We start from the raw sequence: 20736 nt of genomic DNA, 5'->3' as shown, positions 1-20736 counted from the left end.
CTACCTCTGTTGTTTCTTCCCCAAATCCCCAAATCTTCAACATTAGATTGTATACAGTGGACCTTTCCCCATTTCCAAGAGATCTGTAAGGGGCATGCATAAGCACTTCATTGTGCCTACAGTCATAGTTCCCTCTAAGCTGAGCAGTGAGCAATCGCTCACTTAAAAATCATCATCAACTCAGAGTTTTCCAAACCTGCCCAGAAGCCGAGAGGGAAAGAGTGAGAGGGAAGGAGAGAGAGAGGAAGAGAGGAAGAGAGAGAAACAGATAGAAAAAAGAGAGGAAGGAAAAGAGAAAGAAAATCAAAATCTAGTTTGAAACTAGCTCAACTATTTAAGTGGCATTTTGATATTGATAGAGTTGCCCTATTATGAGCTCACTGTTATAGACACACAATACAGTATTTTATTTTGAAATTCTCTGAGGCAAAACAGGGTGGTTTTTTAATTTGTTTGTTTGTTTGTTTGTTTGTTTATTTGTTTGTTTGTGTATTTATTTATTTATTTATGTATTTATTTATTTATTTATTATTTCTGTGCCGCCCAGTCCCAAAGGGATTGCCGCTCAGACACTATACTTTTCCGCCCACCCCCCCAAAAATTAGAGGGAACACTGCCTACAGTCCCTGTCCTATTGTCTTTTTTATCATTACTTTCTATGTTATGTTTATATAAACTACTAATAAAATAAAATAAATAGATTTAGCATGTATTTGAAACTACCCTTGATAACACAGCCTTTGCTGTCCATATGATCAGATTTGCTCATTTTTTGAGATTTGCTCATGTTCATTACTCTACTAAACAAATAATTCCCTCAACTCTGTCAAACTTTTTACTAAGGCTGCACTTCTATTTTTACTAGTTTTTTCTCATCATTCCTATCACCCATTTTCTCCCACTTAGGACTGTATGACTGCAACTTGTTGCTTGTACCCTAAATTTTTTATTAATATTGTTTCTTCATTGCTTATTTGACCCCTATGACAGTCATTAAGTGTTGTACCTCACTAGTGCATAAGTGCACTAGTGTGCCTTCCGTCCCCTGTCCAATTGCCCCTCCTATATCTAGATTGTTTCTTCATTGCTTATTTGACCCCTATGACAGTCATTAAGTGTTGTACCTCACTAGTGCATAAGTGCACTAGTGTGCCTTCCGTCCCCTGTCCAATTGCCCCTCCTATATCTAGATTGTTTCTTCATTGCTTATTTGACCCCTATGACAGTCATTAAGTGTTGTACCACATCATTCTTGACAAATGTATCTTTTTCTTTTATGTATTCTGAGAGCATATGCACCAAGACAAATTCCTTGTGTGTCCAATCACACTTGGCCAATAAAATTCTATTCTATTCTATATCTTTTCTTCCATTCATATATCTTTTCCTCTATTCTTCATTGACGTATTCTATTCTCATCTCTTTTCTTCTATCCTTTCCCTGATATTTACTACTACATGTTTTTATTCTCTTTAACTTTCAATTTGTATTGGACAAAATAAATAAATAAATAATATATATTTTCTTTTATCTACCCTGAGAGCATATGCACCAAAGACAAATTCCTTGTGTGTCCAATCACACTTGGCCAATAAAGAATTCTATTCTATTCTATTCTGTTTTTGGCTAACCAGATACAGAAGCGTGCTGAAGCAATTTAGGTTCCTAGCCCACCAAATATTTCGGCGGTGGATACTACAGGGCAGTCTCAAAAGTCGCGTAAGGATTGCACGACTTTATTTTTTTTTAAGGACCTCGGTAACATAGAACATGCCTAGCAAGGCCAGCAATGATTAATTCAAGTGAGAGCAGAGGCGGAGCTTTCTGCAAGGGCGACGGAAGAGGCGGAGCGTCGGTTTCCGCTTCTGCCCGGCGGAATTGGAAGAGGTCCATCGCCGGCATGGGCCGCAAGAAGAAAGCGAGGCGCGATGGGAAAGCGATGCTTCGGAGAGTTGTGTCTTTCGATGAGAAGAGCCGGCGGTGAGTGCGGGAGAGGGGAAAGGAGCAGGCCCAGGAGATCTACCCTTTAGGCCCTGGCTGGGCCACGTGCGATTTTTCGGGGTGCAGATCTCTCCCGTGGGGAAGCCCCCTGCGAGGAGAGGAGGTTTACCGGGTGGCTCTTTGCATGGCGAGAGAAGAGTTGAAGCTGAACAGAGATGCTTGCTGCAAGGTTCAGACATACGTTGCTTTAGTACAGGGGTCTCCAGTCGTGGCAACTATAAGACCGCGCTGCCTGGCAGAATCAAGCAAAAATTAACATAACTGTGACAACAACTTGCTTCCTCAGCTACCGATATTTATCCATGGCTTAGCTGTTTGGTGTGACGTCATCTACGGCAGCACCTTAACTAGATTGCAGGTTACAGGGAAATGTCAGGGGAAAACCAGGAAATTTCAAAATGCTTCCCCCCTGGACACCCTGAGTTAAGCATAGATTGTTTAGATTTGGAGCATTCTGCAGAAATTACTAATGATAGGATGTGTGTGTGTGTGTGTGTGAGAGAGAGAGAGAGAGAGATTTGTACAAGCGATGTGGTATGCTAAGAGCATGGCTAGACACGAAAGATGCCTGGTCAACCACTGCGCCCAAACCATCTCCAACTGTCTCGACTCTTGTCCTGCTATTGGAATAAGATGGAATCTGGGAAGAGAGGGTGAGGCTGACTATGTGCACTTCTCCCTCACTTTAATCCAATTCACACACAAGTCTTGATATCCCCTCCAAGATGTCAAGGTCTTCTTTGAAAACCATGGACGGACATCATCATGTTTTTCAAATTTGGTCACTTTAAGATGAGTGGACTTAAACTCCCAGAATTCCTACCCAGTGGCCATGTTTGAAAAACACTGCTTTACCTTATTAGATTTCAGTGTACATGTGCAACAGAATGCACAGCATAATGGATTTATTTACAAAAGAGGCAACTTGCTAGAATTTTGGAATTCCCTTCAAAGTCGATTTTCCCCCAATGCCGTTCCTTCCAGTTGTTTTGGATTACAGAACCTATTCAATGGGTGGTTAATGCTGGTTGAGAAGTGATGGGAGTTACTCTCCTCTTCATCTTGGGGAAATCAAGTAAATTAAAAAAATTAATGAAGACTCCTGGGAGGGAGAGGGGAGGGATAGCATGAGTGGGGCCAGCTGAAAACCAGATTGTCGGCAAGCGCATATGCGCTGGAGCTGAGCTAGGCTTGTTTGCCTGCAGATATAACTCCACGTGCCACCTTTGGCACACGTGCCGTAGGTTCTCCTCGTGGTCATATAGGATTTCAGACAAGTGACTGTCCAGGCTCTTCTTAAAAACCAAACACTTGCTTCCAACAAGCAGAATCAAGGGAGAAGCCACCAGGAAGTCAGGCATAAGATGTTGTGCTTAACCTTGGATGATCCACTTTTATGCTTGCTGTGGGACAAGTGTAAGTCTGCCAGAGCCATATCTCTTAGCAAAGGAGTTGCTGGTCCCAATTGCAGTTGCCAAGGACTACCTGTATTACTCCTTGAGAGTCTTAAAAAAACTGTAGCTTTATGGTTATCCAGTTTGTTCTGCCACTTTTCCTCATGCACAAATGAATTAGCCTCTTAAGTAATGTATTGCAGTAGCCAACACATACATCTATGTTAGTCGGCATCATGACTACATCATGAGATGTCTACATGGGAATGTTTAATATAGGCAAATCATTGCATTTTTAAATATATATAAATATATAATAGATATATAAATATATATAAATATATAATAGATATATAAATAGATCTATCCTAGTCTCCCTTAATTTTCAAATTCAGCAAAAAAAACATGTGACACATAAATCAATAAAATTAACTACCTTAGAAATGGCCCTGGGTTGGGCCAAGAGGCAAATAAGGAGCTGTTCCTTCAATACACCAGGGTAATTCGACACAAAAATATGTAACCCTTTCCCTGGTACAGAGCTGAAGGGATTGGATACTGTAGCCTAGAGGATAATTCTCTGCCTTACAAGGCAAAGGTTGCAGGTTCAATTCCCAGTGGGTATGGCAAGCTGATGAGGCCAAAATAAGGCCGAAATAGATCTATCCTAGTCTCCCTTAATTTTCAAATTCAGCAAAAAAACATGTGACATACATATATATATATGTAGATTGTTCTCAGTTCGAGTTTTGCCCCGTGTAATATTTTGCATGTCTATGCGACGTTTCGGTGAAATCACATTCACCATCATCAGGCTGTAAGCTTCGTGCTGCTGTAAATACAGTGGTACCTCGAGATACGAGTTTAATTCGTTCCGGACCTGGGCTCTTAAGTCGAGCAGCTCTTATCTCGAACGACTTTTCCCCATAGGAATTAATGTAAATAATTTTAATTGGTTCCAGCCCTCAAAAAACTCACAAAGTTAGTCTAAATTATGCAGAAAGACATGTTTTTAATGAAGAAATGTACATGTACATATAAATGAATAATGAAGTTTCTTTCACTTAACTTGTAAACTTTCTTAAACTTTTAAATTTACATATGTTCAACTTCTCTGCCACCCAATCCTGTAGGACAGAGGTCCCCAACCCTTTTTGCAGCAGGGACCGGCTTTAAGCGATCAAGAGAGGAATGGGTGAATGAATGGACGGAGGGTGGGAAGGAAGGAAGGAAAGAGGGAAGGGACAGGAACAGAGGAAGGAAGCAAGGAAACTTATGAAAGGGGAGAGTAAGAGAGGAATGAGTGAAGGGAGGGAGGGAGGGAAGAAGGTGGGAAGGAGAAAGAAAAGAAGAAATAGAGGAAGGGAAGGTAAAAGAGAGAAAGAAAAAGAGCAAGAAAGAAAGAAAGAAAGAAAGAAAGAAAGAAAGGGGGAAGGGACAGGAACAGAGGAAGGAAGCAAGGAAACTTATGAAAGGGGAGAGTAAGAGAGGAATGAGTGAAGGGAGGGAGGGAGGGAAGAAGGTGGGAAGGAGAAAGAAAAGAAGAAATAGAGGAAGGGAAGGTAAAAGAGAGAAAGAAAAAGAGCAAGAAAGAAAGCAAGAAAGAAAGAAAGAAAGAAAGGGGGAAGGGACAGGAACAGAGGAAGGAAGCAAGGAAACTTATGAAAGGGGAGAGTAAGAGAGGAATGAGTGAAGGGAGGGAGGGAGGGAAGAAGGTGGGAAGGAGAAAGAAAAGAAGAAATAGAGGAAGGGAAGGTAAAAGAGAGAAAGAAAAAGAGCAAGAAAGAAAGAAAGAAAGAAAGAAAGAAAGGGGGAAGGGACAGGAACAGAGGAAGGAAGCAAGGAAACTTATGAAAGGGGAGAGTAAGAGAGGAATGAGTGAAGGGAGGGAGGGAGGGAAGAAGGTGGGAAGGAGAAAGAAAAGAAGAAATAGAGGAAGGGAAGGTAAAAGAGAGAAAGAAAAAGAGCAAGAAAGAAAGAAAGAAAGAAAGGGGGAAGGGACAGGAACAGAGGAAGGAAGCAAGGAAACTTATGAAAGGGGAGAGTAAGAGAGGAATGAGTGAAGGGAGGGAGGGAGGGAAGAAGGTGGGAAGGAGAAAGAAAAGAAGAAATAGAGGAAGGGAAGGTAAAAGAGAGAAAGAAAAAGAGCAAGAAAGAAAGAAAGAAAGAAAGGGGGAAGGGACAGGAACAGAGGAAGGAAGCAAGGAAACTTATGAAAGGGGAGAGTAAGAGAGGAATGAGTGAAGGGAGGGAGGGAAGAAGGTGGGAAGGAGAAAGAAAAGAAGAAATAGAGGAAGGGAAGGTAAAAGAGAGAAAGAAAAAGAGCAAGAAAGAAAGAAAGAAAGAAAGGGGGAAGGGACAGGAACAGAGGAAGGAAGCAAGGAAACTTATGAAAGGGGAGAGTAAGAGAGGAATGAGTGAAGGGAGGGAGGGAGGGAAGAAGGTGGGAAGGAGAAAGAAAAGAAGAAATAGAGGAAGGGAAGGTAAAAGAGAGAAAGAAAAAGAGCAAGAAAGAAAGCTGCAAGCACCCCCCCCGAGCCCCCCAGGCCGGCTGCAACCTTTTAAAACACGCGCGCCGCTTCGCAGCTGTCTCCTGAAGCCGAACGCGGAAGTTAGCGTTTGGCTTCAGGAGACAGCTCCTTGGCGCTTGTATCTCGAATTTGGGCTTGTAAGTAGAACAAAAATATCTCTCCCCTCCCAGCTCTTATCTCGAGTTGCTCTTAAGTAGAGCAGCTCTTATGTCGGGGTTCCACTGTATAGTAATATTGTAAATATTATACAATATTGTAAATATTGTAAGCTTCATGCTGCTGTAAATATATATTTACAGCAGCACGAAGCTTACAACTTCAGCCTGATGATGGTGAATGTGATTTCACCGAAACGTCGCATAGACAGGCAAAATATTACACGGGGCAAAACCCGAACTCAGAACAATCTACATACATATACCCGTGAAAATCTATGAAAACAAATATATATAAATATATATACAAATAACAATATATCAATAAAACATTCATACCACACATAACAATGTGCTCAATGTTTAAAGTGCCCACCACCAAACAACATTCATACCCCTCCACCAAAATGGGGGGCATATTTTCTATATATCATTTTAATTCAAGAGCAATATATCTATTTACATATTATAAAGTAATTCTAATTTATTCTTTATACCTTGGTCTCGAATTCTGTTGACCAAATTCATCCTCTTATCCATAATCTCAAACTGAATATGATCCGCCATGTACCGATACCAATTTTGTATTGTCCATTTTGTCGCATCCTTCCAGCCCAATACTATTACCGCCTGAGCGCTTTCTATCACTGCTTCTTTTATTTCTCTAAATTCTCCCAACTCATTCCTTTTAACTAATACTGCCATTTCCTTTGTAATTGTCTATCGTATATTTAACATCCTATTAGTACCCTCTTGCACTTCTTTCCAAAAGTTCTGCACTACCGGACATTCCCAAAACATATGCATAAACACCCCCTTATCTATAGGCAAATCATTGTATGCTTTTATCTATAGGACTCTCCTAGTCCTTGGAGAGGGGCGGCATATAAATAATCAGTGAATCAAAATAAATAAAATTTTAAAATATTTTGTATGTGCAGGTATTTGCTTACTGATTATGCAGGATAAGGTATTTGTAGAATACCGATTCCATGGGCAGAAGGGTAATCCTAACTTATTGCTGCCTACTCTACTGTGCTTATTCTTTCCAGGGAGTTCTTGACAGGGTTTCACAAACGTAAGGTTGAGAGGAGGAAAGTAGCTTTGGAGGAAATAAAGCGCAAATTGAAGGAGGAAGAAAAGAAGATGAAGGAAGAGGTATGATTTCATCTGAGATCTGTCTGGGAAATGGACAGCTGCAACAGCTGCAAAAGTAAAGCAGCTGTTGTTTTGTTTCCTTCCAAAAATGACTTTTTTCAAACATTTTGGGTAGCTGCCTTCATTTTTGCCATTTATTATTGATATTCCAAACATGTAAATTGCATTTGCTTGATATTTTACTTACTCTCACCATTTTGACTTCGCTCTAATTATGTTATACCAGTATATTACCAAATTAAATTGACCTTACTTTTGACTAAACAACAAAGATATACAGTGTTCCCTCGATTTTCGCGGGTTCGAACTTCGCGAAAAGTCTATACCACGGTTTTTCAAAAATATTAATTAAAAAATACTTCGTGGTTTTTCCCCCCTATACCACGGTTTTTCCCGCCCGATGACATCATATGTCATCACCAAACTTTCGTCCAATACTTTTTTAAAGAAACTTTAATAAAGAAACATGGTGAGTAATAATCTAAATGGTTGCTAAGGGAATGGGAAATTGCAACTTAGGGGTTTAAAGTGTTAAGGGGAGGCTTGCGATACTTTTCATAGCCAAAAATAGTGTATTTACTTCTGCATCTCTACTTCGCGGAAATTCAACTTTCGCGGGCGGTCTTGGAACGCATCCCCCACGAAAATCGAGGGAACGCTGTACTGTATGTGCTTGGAAATAAAATGGAGTACCTCTGAATATGGCTTGCATTTTGACGCAAAGATTTTGTGGGGAAGGAAAAGAGAGCTTTGCTTAGAGCGCCATGGGTTATACTGGCTTGTTTTAAGTGAGATTCCAGATATTGTACGCCTTGATTGTATAATACAGAGTAAATTGATTTTGGTAAGTTGATATAGAAATACCACACAGTACCATTATTCTACCAAATACTCCACTACAGCGACATAGTAGGAATAGTGCATGACTTCTCATTGGCAGGATTTTAACTAGCAATTTGAGTCAATTTAGGAGATGATCTGAAAACTCTTGGAAGATCTATTTGTTTGCTTCTCTTGTAGAGACATAAAGAATACGTGAAGATGTTGAAGGAGAGAGAAGAAGCCTTAGGTAAGTGTCCTATTTGAAGATGTAGCCTGGAATCCCAAAATGTATAAGATGACAACTTAGACAACAGAAAGCTGATCAATACAACTTCTCTAAGATAAGGTTTAATGAATATGACTAATGATTCAAACCACCTTTTAATTTGACCAGTTAATGAATAGTTTTGCTAATCTATAATCTTTATTACACTTTTACTAGGGGTTGTTTTCTGTATTACTCAATTATGATTACGTTTAGACCACTGCTGTTAATTACAAACAGTTGATTAGATTAGATTAGATTAGATTAGATTAGATTAGATTTATTGGATTTATATGCCGCCCCTCTCCGCAAACTTGGAAGGAGACAGACATTCAGTGCTGATTTTTTTTTCACTGTATAAACTTTTTGTCTTTAGAAGAATGATTACTGCATAGACTTTCTACTGACTCCAGTATTGAAAAGATGATTTTTAATGGATTTATTTATAGATAAGCAATGGGATTATGAGATGAAAAAATAATTGTAAGGTGTGAAGAGTCACTAAATTTATTTAAATTTGCAGTGAAGATTGAAAGGCATTTTTTTTTAATATTTCTACTTTTCTCTTTTTTCCTTATTCCTTACACTATTAACCCTTTCTCTTCTCTTTATGTATATTTGTATTAGGTTTTACTGCTATAATAAGCATTTGAAGAAAATATACATATAAAAAACTGAAATAATATTTTCATAGGTAAATGATGCAAATGAAAAGGTAGAGAAGGTTGTCAGGATATGGCTAAAGAGATGTTTGGAGTTCTTTCTTTTTTTTGATAGCTTGAAGAAGTCTGTCCATCATTGGTGGAATTGTGTAGTGTAGTAAATAATGATGATTGTGTGGCAAATAAAGATAACAAAAGAACCTGCCTTAAGGTCTATCATCTCTTAAAATATTCCAGTTTATAGGTTTGGAGGTGGAGACATCAATTGTCATTAAACCTACATATATAAAGAAATAATAGAATGTACGAGGGTCGCCCAGAAAGTAATGCACCACATTTTTTCCTTCAACAATTATTTATTGAAATCAATGAAACTTACACACAAGAAAGAAATGATGTTTCTTCTACACTCCCTATTTTTCCACGTAATCTCCGTCTTGTTCTATGGTTTTCCTCCAGCGAGACACAAGGACATGTATGCCCTGTCGGTACCACTCCTTGTTCTAATGGCCCTCACCCTCTGTTCTTCTGTTCTTCTAATGGCCTCACCCTCTGTGCCCAGTAACTGACCGTACTTCTGTTGACTGCAGATTCTCCATAAACTGTACACAAACATTTGTGAATGTTCCCAACAGTTTCTTTCTCCGCAGTGAGAAATTCAATGACGACACGCTGCTTATAACGTACATCACTTATAGATGCCATTTCGAAACACTGCTGCAGCTACGCTATCTGTTTGAAGAAACACAAAACTTACACACGCACTCCTGACAATTCACATAATGTATATCTAAAGTTTCTTATTCATATTTATTTATTCATTCATTCATTCATTCCTTTATTTATTTATTTATTTATTTATTTATTTATTTATTTATTTATTTATTGAGAGAGAGAGAGAGAGAGAGTTGAAAGGGACCATGCAGGTCATCAAGTCCAACCCCCTGCCTGAGCAGGAATCCTAAAGCACCCCAGCCAAATAGCAGTCCAATCTCCTCTTGAAAGTGTCCAGAGCTGGGGAGTTCACAACCTCCGCAGGCAGGTTGTTCCACTGGTTGATCGCTCTGACCATCAGGAAGTTCTTCCTTACTTCTAGGTTGAATCTCTCCTTGGTCAGCTTCCAGCCGTTGTTCCTCGTCCGGCCCTCTGGTTCTCTGGAGAATAGAGTAGCCCCCTCCTCTCTGTGGCAACCCCTCATATACCTATATACGGCTATCATGTCCCCTCTGGCCCTCCTTTTCTCTAGGCTATCCATACCCAGTTCCCGCAATCTCTCTTCGTAAGTCTTGGTTTCAAGTCCCCTAATCATTTTGGTTGCTCTTTTCTGCACCTTCATTACCGTAGTCTGAGAAAAAAAGGGGGGGTGCATTACTTTCTGAGTGACCCTCTTAGCAGGGCTGAAAGGTCTAAGCTTAAATAATTCCTTCCATAAGGTTTTCATTTAGCACATAGATGCCATTCTTTAACTGAGTTATTGAAGAAACTGCCTTTGCACACACAAAAAAAATGACTGTACTTATTTCATCTTCTCAGAAGAAGCTGATGAGTTGGAACATTTAGTGACATCCCAAACAGAATCGGTGAGCTATGATCACCCAAACCATACGGTCACTGTTACTACCATCAGTGACCTAGACCTTTCTGGTGCTCGTGTGCTGGGGCTAACAGAGGTAATATATCTGTCTTTTATTAACTTGTTAATTTAACAAAAATATTTATATGTAATTTTTATGTGGTTGCCCAATTCACAAATGCAACTCTAGTGGGCTAACCTAGGTGTAGAAGGCAGGCAAGTGAACAACAATTGTAGGAACACACAATGCAATATAAAATGGCACAAAAATGTAACATCTTACTCTGTGTGAGTGTGATGGTGGGGGTTAAATCATATATAAATTCAGAGCTGTCCAGATATCAGGATATGCTGCTTGGGATAGGAATGTATACCTCCATAATTTTAAAAGGTCTTCCTCATACATTCTTACTGGTATTATTCATTCATTCATTCGATTTTTATGCCACCCTTCTCCTTAGACTCAGGGCGGCTTACAACATGTTAGCAATAGCACTTTTTAACAAAACCAGCATATTGCCCCTACAATCCGGGTCCTTATTCATTCATTCATTCATTCATTCATTCAATTTTTGTGCCACCCTTCTCCTTAGACTCAGGGCGGCTTACAACATGTTAGCAATAGCTCTTTTTAACAGAGCCCGCATATTGCCCCCACAATTCGGGTCCTCATTTTACTCATCTTGGAAGGATGGAAGGCTGAATCAACCTTGAGCCGGTGATGAGATTTGAACCGCTGACCTACAGATCAGCTTCAGTGGCCTGCAGTACAGCACACTACCTGTTGCGCCACCCTGGCTTTGAAGGGACTCAGAGCACATTTTATCTTTTATGTTGGATTTTGTGGAATGGACAGCTATCCATAATAGCTGGTTCATTAAATAACCCAGCCCTGTGCCATAAAGGGCTTTATCAGTGAAAGCCAGGATTTTGAATTGCACCCAGAAGCTGATAAGCGAGTTCTACTTGAAAAGCAGTGATTATGTTGTAACCATGATTGTGGTACAGCTATAAAAACCAAACTTTTTACTCATTTAAAAATATATTTATATACATTTTTTTGGTATAAAATATATTGAATGAATTAATATTTGTTTATAATATAATATAGACATATACCTGTTAGAGACCAATTATAACGGATGCTTATCATTATATATTATAAATTAAAATATTATATAGATAATATAGTTGAATATTGTATAGATTATATTAAGGTTTAATTATAATACAGTATAGTTAATATTTATTAGAGATTATATTAGTATTAACATATTTCTCATAGATAAAAGAGGCTTTATAAATTAAAAATGGTAGATAAAATAATAGATTTTCTGATAGAAGAAATACTTAAAGTTAATAATATTTATAAGATCTATAGACTTTAAGGTTTATTCAAACTATTAGTAGAAGTCATATATAGTCATAAATAAGTCTATAGCAGGAATGGTGAACCTTTTTTTCCTCGGGTGCCGAAAGAGCGTGGGTATACGCTATCATGCCTGCAGGAGTGTCCACACCCATAATTCAATGACTGGGGAGGGTGAAAACAGTTTGCCTCGACCCCTGGAGGCCCTTTGGAGGCCCAAAACGGTCTGTTTCCCAACTTCTGGTGGGCCCAGTAGGTTCATGTTTTGCCCTCCCCAGGCTCCAAAGGCTTTCCTGGAGCTGAGGGAGGGTAAAAACGCCCTCCCCATCCCCCTGGAGGCTCTCTGGAATCCAAAATCGCCCTCCCAAAGCCTCTCTGTGAGCCAAAAATCAGCTGGCTGGCACACACATGCACATTGGAGCTGAGCTAGGGCAACGGCTCGCCTGCCAAAAGATATGGCTCTGCGTGTCACCTGTGGCACCCATGCCATAGGTTCTCCATCACTGGTCTATAGGCACAAAGAAAGCAATTTAGAAGAGGGGGGAAATATTAGTAACAAAAAAAAAAAATTGGATGGTGATTTGGGGAAGGATATATAAAATCTTAGGGAAACAAAATAAGCCCGTCATCAGGAATTAACATTGACTAGGAGGCACAAAAATAAAATATGCAAAAGAGGCTTGGCAGAAGAGCCCAAGACTGGCCAACATCCCTTAGTGAGAAGTATTAATCTATGATCTCCACAGCCATAATTTGACACTTTAATCACTATGCAAGAGCCATGGCGGTGTAGTGATTAGAATGCAATATTTCAGGCTAATACTGCTGACTGCCAGCAATTCTAACCCACTCAAGGTTGACTCAGCTTTCTATCCTTCCAAAATGGGGACCCAGATTTTGGGGGGCAATGTGCTGACTATAAACCGTTTTAGAGAGGGCTGTAAAGCACTGTGAAGTGGTATATAAGTCTAAGTGTTATTGTTATATTACACATTTCTCACATACATGTATTTGTGCATCCAAATAGGCAAGATCCCAGTACTATGTTTGAATATGTCTTTTGAGCTGTTCTCAAAGTTTATAGAAGGGAATAGCCTGCCTGCATCCAACTAGAAGCCAAATTTCACCACTGTGCTAAATGATTGATGCCACGTTTTGGCTCTACACCTTTGGTCTTGGTATTGATTGCTGCTTTCTTTCTTTCTTTCTTTCTTTCTTTCTTTCTCTCTCTCTCTCTCTCTCTCTCTCTCTCTCTCTCTCTCTCTCTATCTATCTATCTATCTATCTAGCATCTATCTATTTGATTTTTATGCTGCCCATCTCCTTAGGGCAGCTTACAACATGTTAGCAATAGCACTTTTTAACAGAACCAGCATATTGCCCCCACAATCCGGGTCCTCATTTTACCCACCTCGGAAGGATGGAAGGCTGAGTCAACCTTGAGCCGGTGATGAGATTTGAACTGCTGACCTACAGATCTACAGTCAGCTTCATTGGCCTGCAGTACAGCACTCTACCTGCTGCGCCACCCCGGCTCTTTAAAGTGTTAACATTTAATCTCAGGTTTTAATATTTTGCTTACAAAATCAAATCATGTTTCTAGTTGCATGTCTAGGGGTTTTATTGCGGTGTTCTTTATTAGCTGACATATCTTCTTTTTAGAATGAAAATACTGAGCCAGAAGGAGAAGATGCCTTGAATACATGTACATTGCCCAAGAAAGCTAGAGATCCTCTTCTGTCTGACAGGTATTACAATTGTGTGGCTTACTTTCAATTATCAAACCATTTAGAATGTCCCACCTGTTTTCTGAAGATTTGCTTAGAGGTTATTCTAACATTGAGTGAAGAGTAAACTCCGTTGAACTTAAAGGGGTTTTGTTCTGAGTAGATACGTATGGGATGTGATATTAAAAATAAAAAATAGAATTAAGTATGGTAGGGTCAGGTGGAAGAGGGCATAGAGGATTATGTGAAAGTGTTATTTATGTAAAGATATTACTGGCTGAGATAGGAAGAAATGTGACTGAAGAATCTTCTCATCGCTGGTTCTTTCTTATGGAATACAGTAATCCCTCGCTACTTCAGGGTTCATCTTTCACTGATTCGCTATTTCACGGGTTTTCAAAGGGGGATTAAATCCATTAAAAAATTTAAATCCATTAAAAATTCATAAAATTCTTCTACAGTACTACTGTACTATATTAAAGAAACTGGTAGGATATCACATGTAGTTCCCGCTGAGAAACATTAGAGAATGGCTGTTTAATGCAAAGGATGGGTTTTAAAAGTCCAAATACTCATTAAATATATTAAAAAATATATTTTCTCTATTTCACGGAAATGTTTTTTTCACGGGTGGTCTTGGAACGCATCCCCCGTGAAAAACGAGGGAACACTGTACCTTGTTTAGAAAGTATACAAATATCCCTACACCTAGTAAATATATTTCTCCCATCAGGCAAATGAGTTAGTTTTTTTGCCCTTTTAAATATGTTGGGATTTTTTTTTATTTTACAGTTTCTGTTCTCCCTCTAGTTCTAAATTTATTGCTGCAGAGTTTATTTACTTAATATGGATTGATTTGTTATCGCTTAATAGTGCTGCAATTTGCATAGTTTCATTTAATTTTTATAATCTGCCCAGAAAATTTCAGATGTACAGGGTTTTTTTAATCCATGTAAAAATAAAATAGAAGAGGACTGGAAATTTTTAAAATAACAGGAATGTTCAAGTCATAATTAGTCCAAAGAGACTATTTTTCCCCTTATCTGTTTATTGTGTGTCTTTAAAGCTCAGAGTTGTCTTTAAATATTTAAAGATCCTAAAATTGGATGGATGCACATAGCTCTAAGCTGTGTTTATAATCATAATTTCTATAATAATAATAATAATAATAATAATAATAATAATAATAATAATAGTTTATTCAATGACATTATAGTGGCATACAAATCTAATAAATAATAATAATAATAATAATAATAATTAATTATTATTAATAATAATAATTATTATTATTATTATTTATTAGATTTTTATGCCACTATAATGTCATTGAATAAACCAGTATAATACCCTTGACTAATGAACTTTTCATTTTATGTCTGTTCAATGGCTTTGGAAAAAAAATATAGCCTGTACTTGCACATATGATCATTTCCAGGGTTGCATAATCATTCAGGAGGTTGGTAATCAAACCAAATTTATGACCAGTTGCGTCATCCTGTGGCACATTCATCCTGATTTGCAACTTTTTTTGCCAATTTCTAAGAAAAAATGCCCATCGGGAAAGCTGGATTTGCATAACTGCGGTGATTTGTTTAACAACTGCTTAAAAATTGTTGTAAAATCAGGTCTAATTTGACTTATGACCTCAGCAAGTTAATGACAGAAATTCCAGTTCTAACTGGTTGTAAGTCAAGGACTACTGGTAGTTTGAAAACTACAGCAGCTATGTTTACGAGGAAGATAGGTGAGGGTGAATAAACCCGAGAATTAAAAGCTAGCTTTTATTTTTTAAAAACTGAGAAACCATCATTATTTTCTTCTCTTGTCCACAGAATTTCTTCCCTCACTGCTTCTTTGCATTCCCGTGCTCAGAAAAAGGGGAAAAGAAAAAAGAACAACCACAAACAAGGGACAAAGAACAGAGGCCAAATCACAAGAATAGGACGAACCAGCAAGTCCCAGCGCCGGAAAATGACAGGCAGGAGGCGGCATGTCCAAGACTGAATGGCTGACACATGGACTAATAAACTCTGCTAATTGGCTTGGAGAAAGATCAGTGTTTTGGGAACACAGTCTTCTGTTCAGGGTTGCAGAGAAGAGGTGATACTTGGTGTTCCAGGAGCTAAGAAATGTTGAGCCCATATAAGTTAAGCAAACCTAATCTTGGTTTGTGTAGCTCTTCTGCTTAGAAAGACCCCTCTCATTCAATTCTCCCTTATTTTGATGGACAAAGGCCTTTTTTTCCCAGACAGAGATTAGATCCCTGATTAATTTCATGTTTCCCAAGATTGATGAAGACAACATTTATAATTGCATTCAAGTTCTTATCTCCATGAAATAACCTTTCATGTATTCGATCCAGAAAAAGAAACCAGTATAAAAGAGTAGCCGTGGTCAACCAGGTGTGTTCTCTACTTGTTGGGACAAACACCCAAATATTGTGCAACACATCTTGTCAAGTATCAAGTTGGGTAAGGCTGGCACAGATAATGGCAACATTTTCTTTGTGTACTTTTTTTCTTGCTACTATTCATATTTTCATCTCTTGATGAGGAAACATGTTTCTCATAAATTCTTGTGACACATGCCAACGATTACATCACTACTCATAAACAAGCATTGAAGACAAAAGTAGTTGTTAACTTTTTTGAATTGGTTTTGTCCTTGTGGCAAAACACAGAGGTAGCCCCTATTCTCAGTAGGGCTCAGGGAATAACTAGCTGATGCTAACAGGAAATGAATCTATGGAAGCAGTGAGAACGAATCCATATCTGTACTTAAAACCTCATACTTGATCTATTAGCTGTCAAGAGACTTTTTAAAACAACCAGGATCCAAATGTTTCTTTAGAGGTGGGTCCATAACTTTGCGTTTTGTTTTGTTTTTGTTCTGAAGGAGCCCTCAAAGTGTTGGCTCTGTGAGCATCATTTAATTACAGGGCATTTAAATGTCAGGGCTTAATTCCTGAATTAGATCTCCAGTTCAAAAAGAATTATTGGCTGTATTGTTTTGCCCATCCAGCAAAAGAACAGGAGGCAGGAAAAGGATTTTCTGTATTATGATCTAACAGCAGTCTGGAAATCTGGGGAGAAAGCCAATGCAGATGTTTGTGTTGCTTGTACCCTGGCAATAATCACACCAAACCAGAATCTATTTGATCTATTTGTTATTGGTTACAGAGCTCAGAACAACAGAGAAATAATGCATTATGCTGGAGAAAACAAAAGAGGTGGAGAGGAGAGAGCTGGAAGTCAAGTTGTGTATGTGTCTCGTGGCCTCAGTCATGGGAGGACTTGGAAAGTATTTTTGCTTCTTGTCTTTGAAGGCAAATGCCAGAAACACTAGGTTCATGGTAGTTGGGTGGTTTTGTGTTTTGGGGAGGGGTAAGAGAAGTGAGTATGTTTTCTGATTTCTCAGCTATTGGAAAGCCTTCAAACAAAAGAAAATGGGATGGCACAATCTTTTAAAGGAGATATAGTACTTGCATATCCACATCCAACTTTGACAAACGTTGCCAACTACTATCCTATATGGACTGGGATAACTCCATCATAATGTCAATGCTCCATGCCCAAGGAGCTTTTGGATTGGATTGCTGCAATGAATCCTTCATGAAGCTATCTTGAATTCAGCCCAAAAACTGTAACTGGTGCAGACTGCATCTGCCTAATTCTTTTTTTTAATTTTTATTTTTTTCTCCACAATTTCCATATATACATTAATACATATACCCAGCGATGAGCTACTAACTGGAATGCTAAATTGCGCTTGCCGCTGGGCTCGTAAGTGCTTGCGGGCCCGCACAATTTTGCTTCTGCACCTGTGGAGGTAGCAAAATCGTGCAAGAACTGCAGGTGCGCCCGTATTTCGGCATGCGTGGAAGCAAAAAAAAAACCTTGTCGAAACACGGTCACACCTGCAGCTCCGTGCACGATTTTGCTACCTCCACAGGTACAGAAGCAAAATTGCGAGCACAATTTAGCATTCCAGCTAGTAGACCACCACTGCATATACCTTAAGAATATTTCAATAGCACACACACTTTCTAATCATTCAAAATTCAACAGCCTATTTTAACACCTAATCTTGCTGTTATTGATCAGTGTTTCTTTCCTTTCTTTACACTCCCTTTTCTCTATCTCCTCCTCATCTCCCTACTTTCTTACTCTCCCCTTTCCTAACCTCCCTCTCCTTCCTTTCTACTTCCCCTTTCTCCTTCTAAACCCTTCCCTAATTCTAATACATACTACATTTAACAGACTGGTAATGTTTTCCCATACTTCTTTGGATTGTCAACATCACTTTTAAACTTATTGTTTAACATCATATCTATATTGTTAAATCTTTATTTTAGATTTCTTTATTCTAGAGTTCTTTATTCTAATTCCTCAATTTCTTTCCCATTTTTTCCTTTAATCATAATAATTTAATTTTTTTTTTTTAGAAAAAAGTTTTATTAAGTATTTACATTAAAATTACATAACAAACAACAATACATACAATACAACAGTATATACACAAAGAGTTAAGTAAAGAAAAAAGGGAAGGGTGAGTAGAAAAAGAAATAAGTGTGAAAAAAGATAAAAGAGAGAAAATAAAGCACTCTGCTTTATATATTACATATTTGATATTGTTATTTACAATTGGAACTACTCTAGGAGTAGTGAATTTTGTGTGCAGCTTATGTCTGATCTACAAAGGAAAATCTTCCTTTTACTGCTTTGTTATACATCGGTTACATAAATACATTTCCATTATCTTCATATCATTTTATCAATCGTATATCCTTGTTTCAATGGTATAATGGTGCTATGGTATATTAATGTATATAAATAGTATTTGAGTTTGTTACTTCTAAATTTGATATTGGGGTTCCTAATTTTTTTTTTAATTTTACTTTCATTAATTAAATTTTTATTCTAATTTATTTTTTGCAACCCAGATATACCACCTGTCCCAGCTTTTATGGAAGTCTTCCATGTCCTTATCTTGCAGTTCATAAGTCCTCAATTTCTTTCCCATTTTTTCCTTTAATCATAATAATTTAATTTTTATCTATATTCCTTTTCTATCCATTTATAAAATTTCACCCAATCTGCCTAATTCATGAGAGGGATGGATATAAAGCACATATCTCACTAGTCCTGTCACACTGGGATTACTGAACTGTACTTCGAGTGTTGAGATTAATTTGTAATGTTGTAAGGATCCAGGTATTTAAAAGAATATCTCCTTGAACACTCTCAAAATTGCATTACAATCAGGAGGGGAGGCCTTGGAGGAGTCCAATTAGTGGGTTTATTTAATAGTATGATGGCTATATTTTTGCAATTTTGGGAAAATCATGACTGCAACCTCTGCCCATGGGTAATTCTTTGTCAAGTGGACCAGGTGTCCACTCAAGTGATTTTTGCAGCCATATTTGAAAAGAAACCATCACAAAACAACATATATGATAGAAAAAAAGTATGTTCTTTCTAATGAAATAAAAACGAAGACGATTGAAGGTAAGAAAACAGCTGTTTCATCATCTTCATTAGAAAGAGCACTTTTTTCCTATTGCTCTTTTCTCACCTTCAATCGTCTTCATTTTTCTTTCATTAGAAAGAACACATTTTTCCTATCACATATCTTGTTTTTATGATGGCTTCTTTTCAAATAAGGCTTCAATTTCACCTAGTCCCCTTGACAAAGAATGACCCCCAACTCACTTTATGCTAGGAAGATGCTTTTCCTGATTTATGGTAAGTATCTCTCCCTCCAATGTCGTGTTGGAACGGCGAATCTAACCATGCACCGAATACAGTTCATCACTGGGAACACAGGTGCATCACTTATATTGGACATATAGCATAAAATGATTAGCTGCTAACATCTCAAGTGGACTTTGGACATGCAAAATATCTAGCATTAAGCATAGAAGCAAGCATAAGAAGTGAATTGTTAGCAGGACTATCATATTGGAATTAGTCTCTCGACACTTTAAAACATATAGGCAGCCCGCTGTCTCCAGCAAATATGGTTAATGGGAGTTAGTCCAAACATTTGGAGACCAGGTTGCTAACTTTGCTCTGAAGTACAAACAACTGCCAGATAGATCAGCAGCCCCACTTCTATAAAGGGGATTGAAGGAAGACACCAGACAAGTCAGAGGGAGGAATTTAGAGAGCCTGCTGGATCAGACCAATTTCAGTTTCAGTATTCCATCCGAGCTTCAGTAATTAAGAAATGAGGTTTATTATTAATATTGTCACTGTTCTCCAGTGGACAGCAATGAAAGGTAGGTTGCCTTTGAACCTAATTTCCAGAGAGCATATGTACCTTGAAGTAGAATTTTTGCATTTCTTCCCTGCTTCCTTTGAAGATCTCTCCCCCCCCCCCCCATTCAGCATTAAATGAATATATAGATCATTCCCTATCCTGATGCCATCCAGATGTGTTTGGATTCTGGCTTCAGAATCTTCAGCCAAGATGGCCAAGATATATGAAGGAGGATACCAGACTGGAGATGGCTGCTACAGTGGTTGGTATTCTTAGATGAGATTAAGTTCTAATGTGGTTTATCTGATTTTGGCTGTGCGTGTTGTATGAGCAGACAATGGCAGAATTGCTTGTAATGCTTTATGACTAGATATATTTTTTCTTTGCTACTATAGCATAGGATGGCAAGATTTATCATCATTTGGCTTGCTACATCTGGGGGCCATCCATAATTACTGTGTATGTACTTAAATGTGCAACAGATTGGTTTTTCCTACTAATATGCAGAAGCTTGGGTGGTCTAGAAAGAGATGCGTAAGCTTTGTTTTCATCAAAATCTCTCTTGTGTAGAAGCAAGAGGAACATAATCCTGATTAATGATGATCCAGCTACAGAGTGTTAAAAGAAAGGTTTTCAAGGGAGAGGCAGATTGAGAGAAAAGGGAGAAGGCATTGCTACAGTGATCAATTGTATATGAGAGATGAAAAAACCCCACAGATAACACTGGGGAACAATTTGTAACACAATTTCTGTTGAGTTTGATTTTTGAGCTTTTTTATAGTTAATTAGGCATGCTGGTTTCAAAACTGTAGTTA

The 20736-nt window shown here is 38.2% G+C and overlaps 1 protein-coding gene across 1 annotated transcript; it reads left to right on the top strand.

Annotated features, from left to right (window-relative positions):
- The first annotated feature begins 1844 nt into the window (after positions 1 to 1844).
- NOL12 (nucleolar protein 12) lies at positions 1845 to 16291 on the top strand. The gene is made up of 6 exons (XM_070756164.1): positions 1845 to 1980; positions 7134 to 7239; positions 8260 to 8308; positions 10522 to 10658; positions 13593 to 13678; positions 15493 to 16291. Exons 1-6 carry the CDS (start codon positions 1901 to 1903, stop codon positions 15662 to 15664), a joined length of 630 nt encoding a protein of 209 aa, XP_070612265.1. The 5' UTR covers positions 1845 to 1900; the 3' UTR covers positions 15665 to 16291.
- The last annotated feature ends 4445 nt before the right edge of the window (positions 16292 to 20736 follow it).

The sequence above is a fragment of the Erythrolamprus reginae genome, chromosome 6 (assembly GCF_031021105.1).
Source record: "Erythrolamprus reginae isolate rEryReg1 chromosome 6, rEryReg1.hap1, whole genome shotgun sequence".
NCBI classification, from domain to species: Eukaryota; Metazoa; Chordata; class Lepidosauria; order Squamata; family Dipsadidae; genus Erythrolamprus; species Erythrolamprus reginae.
The sequence above is the reverse complement of the archived record's forward strand: the minus strand, read 5'-3'. Positions and strand labels throughout refer to the sequence as shown.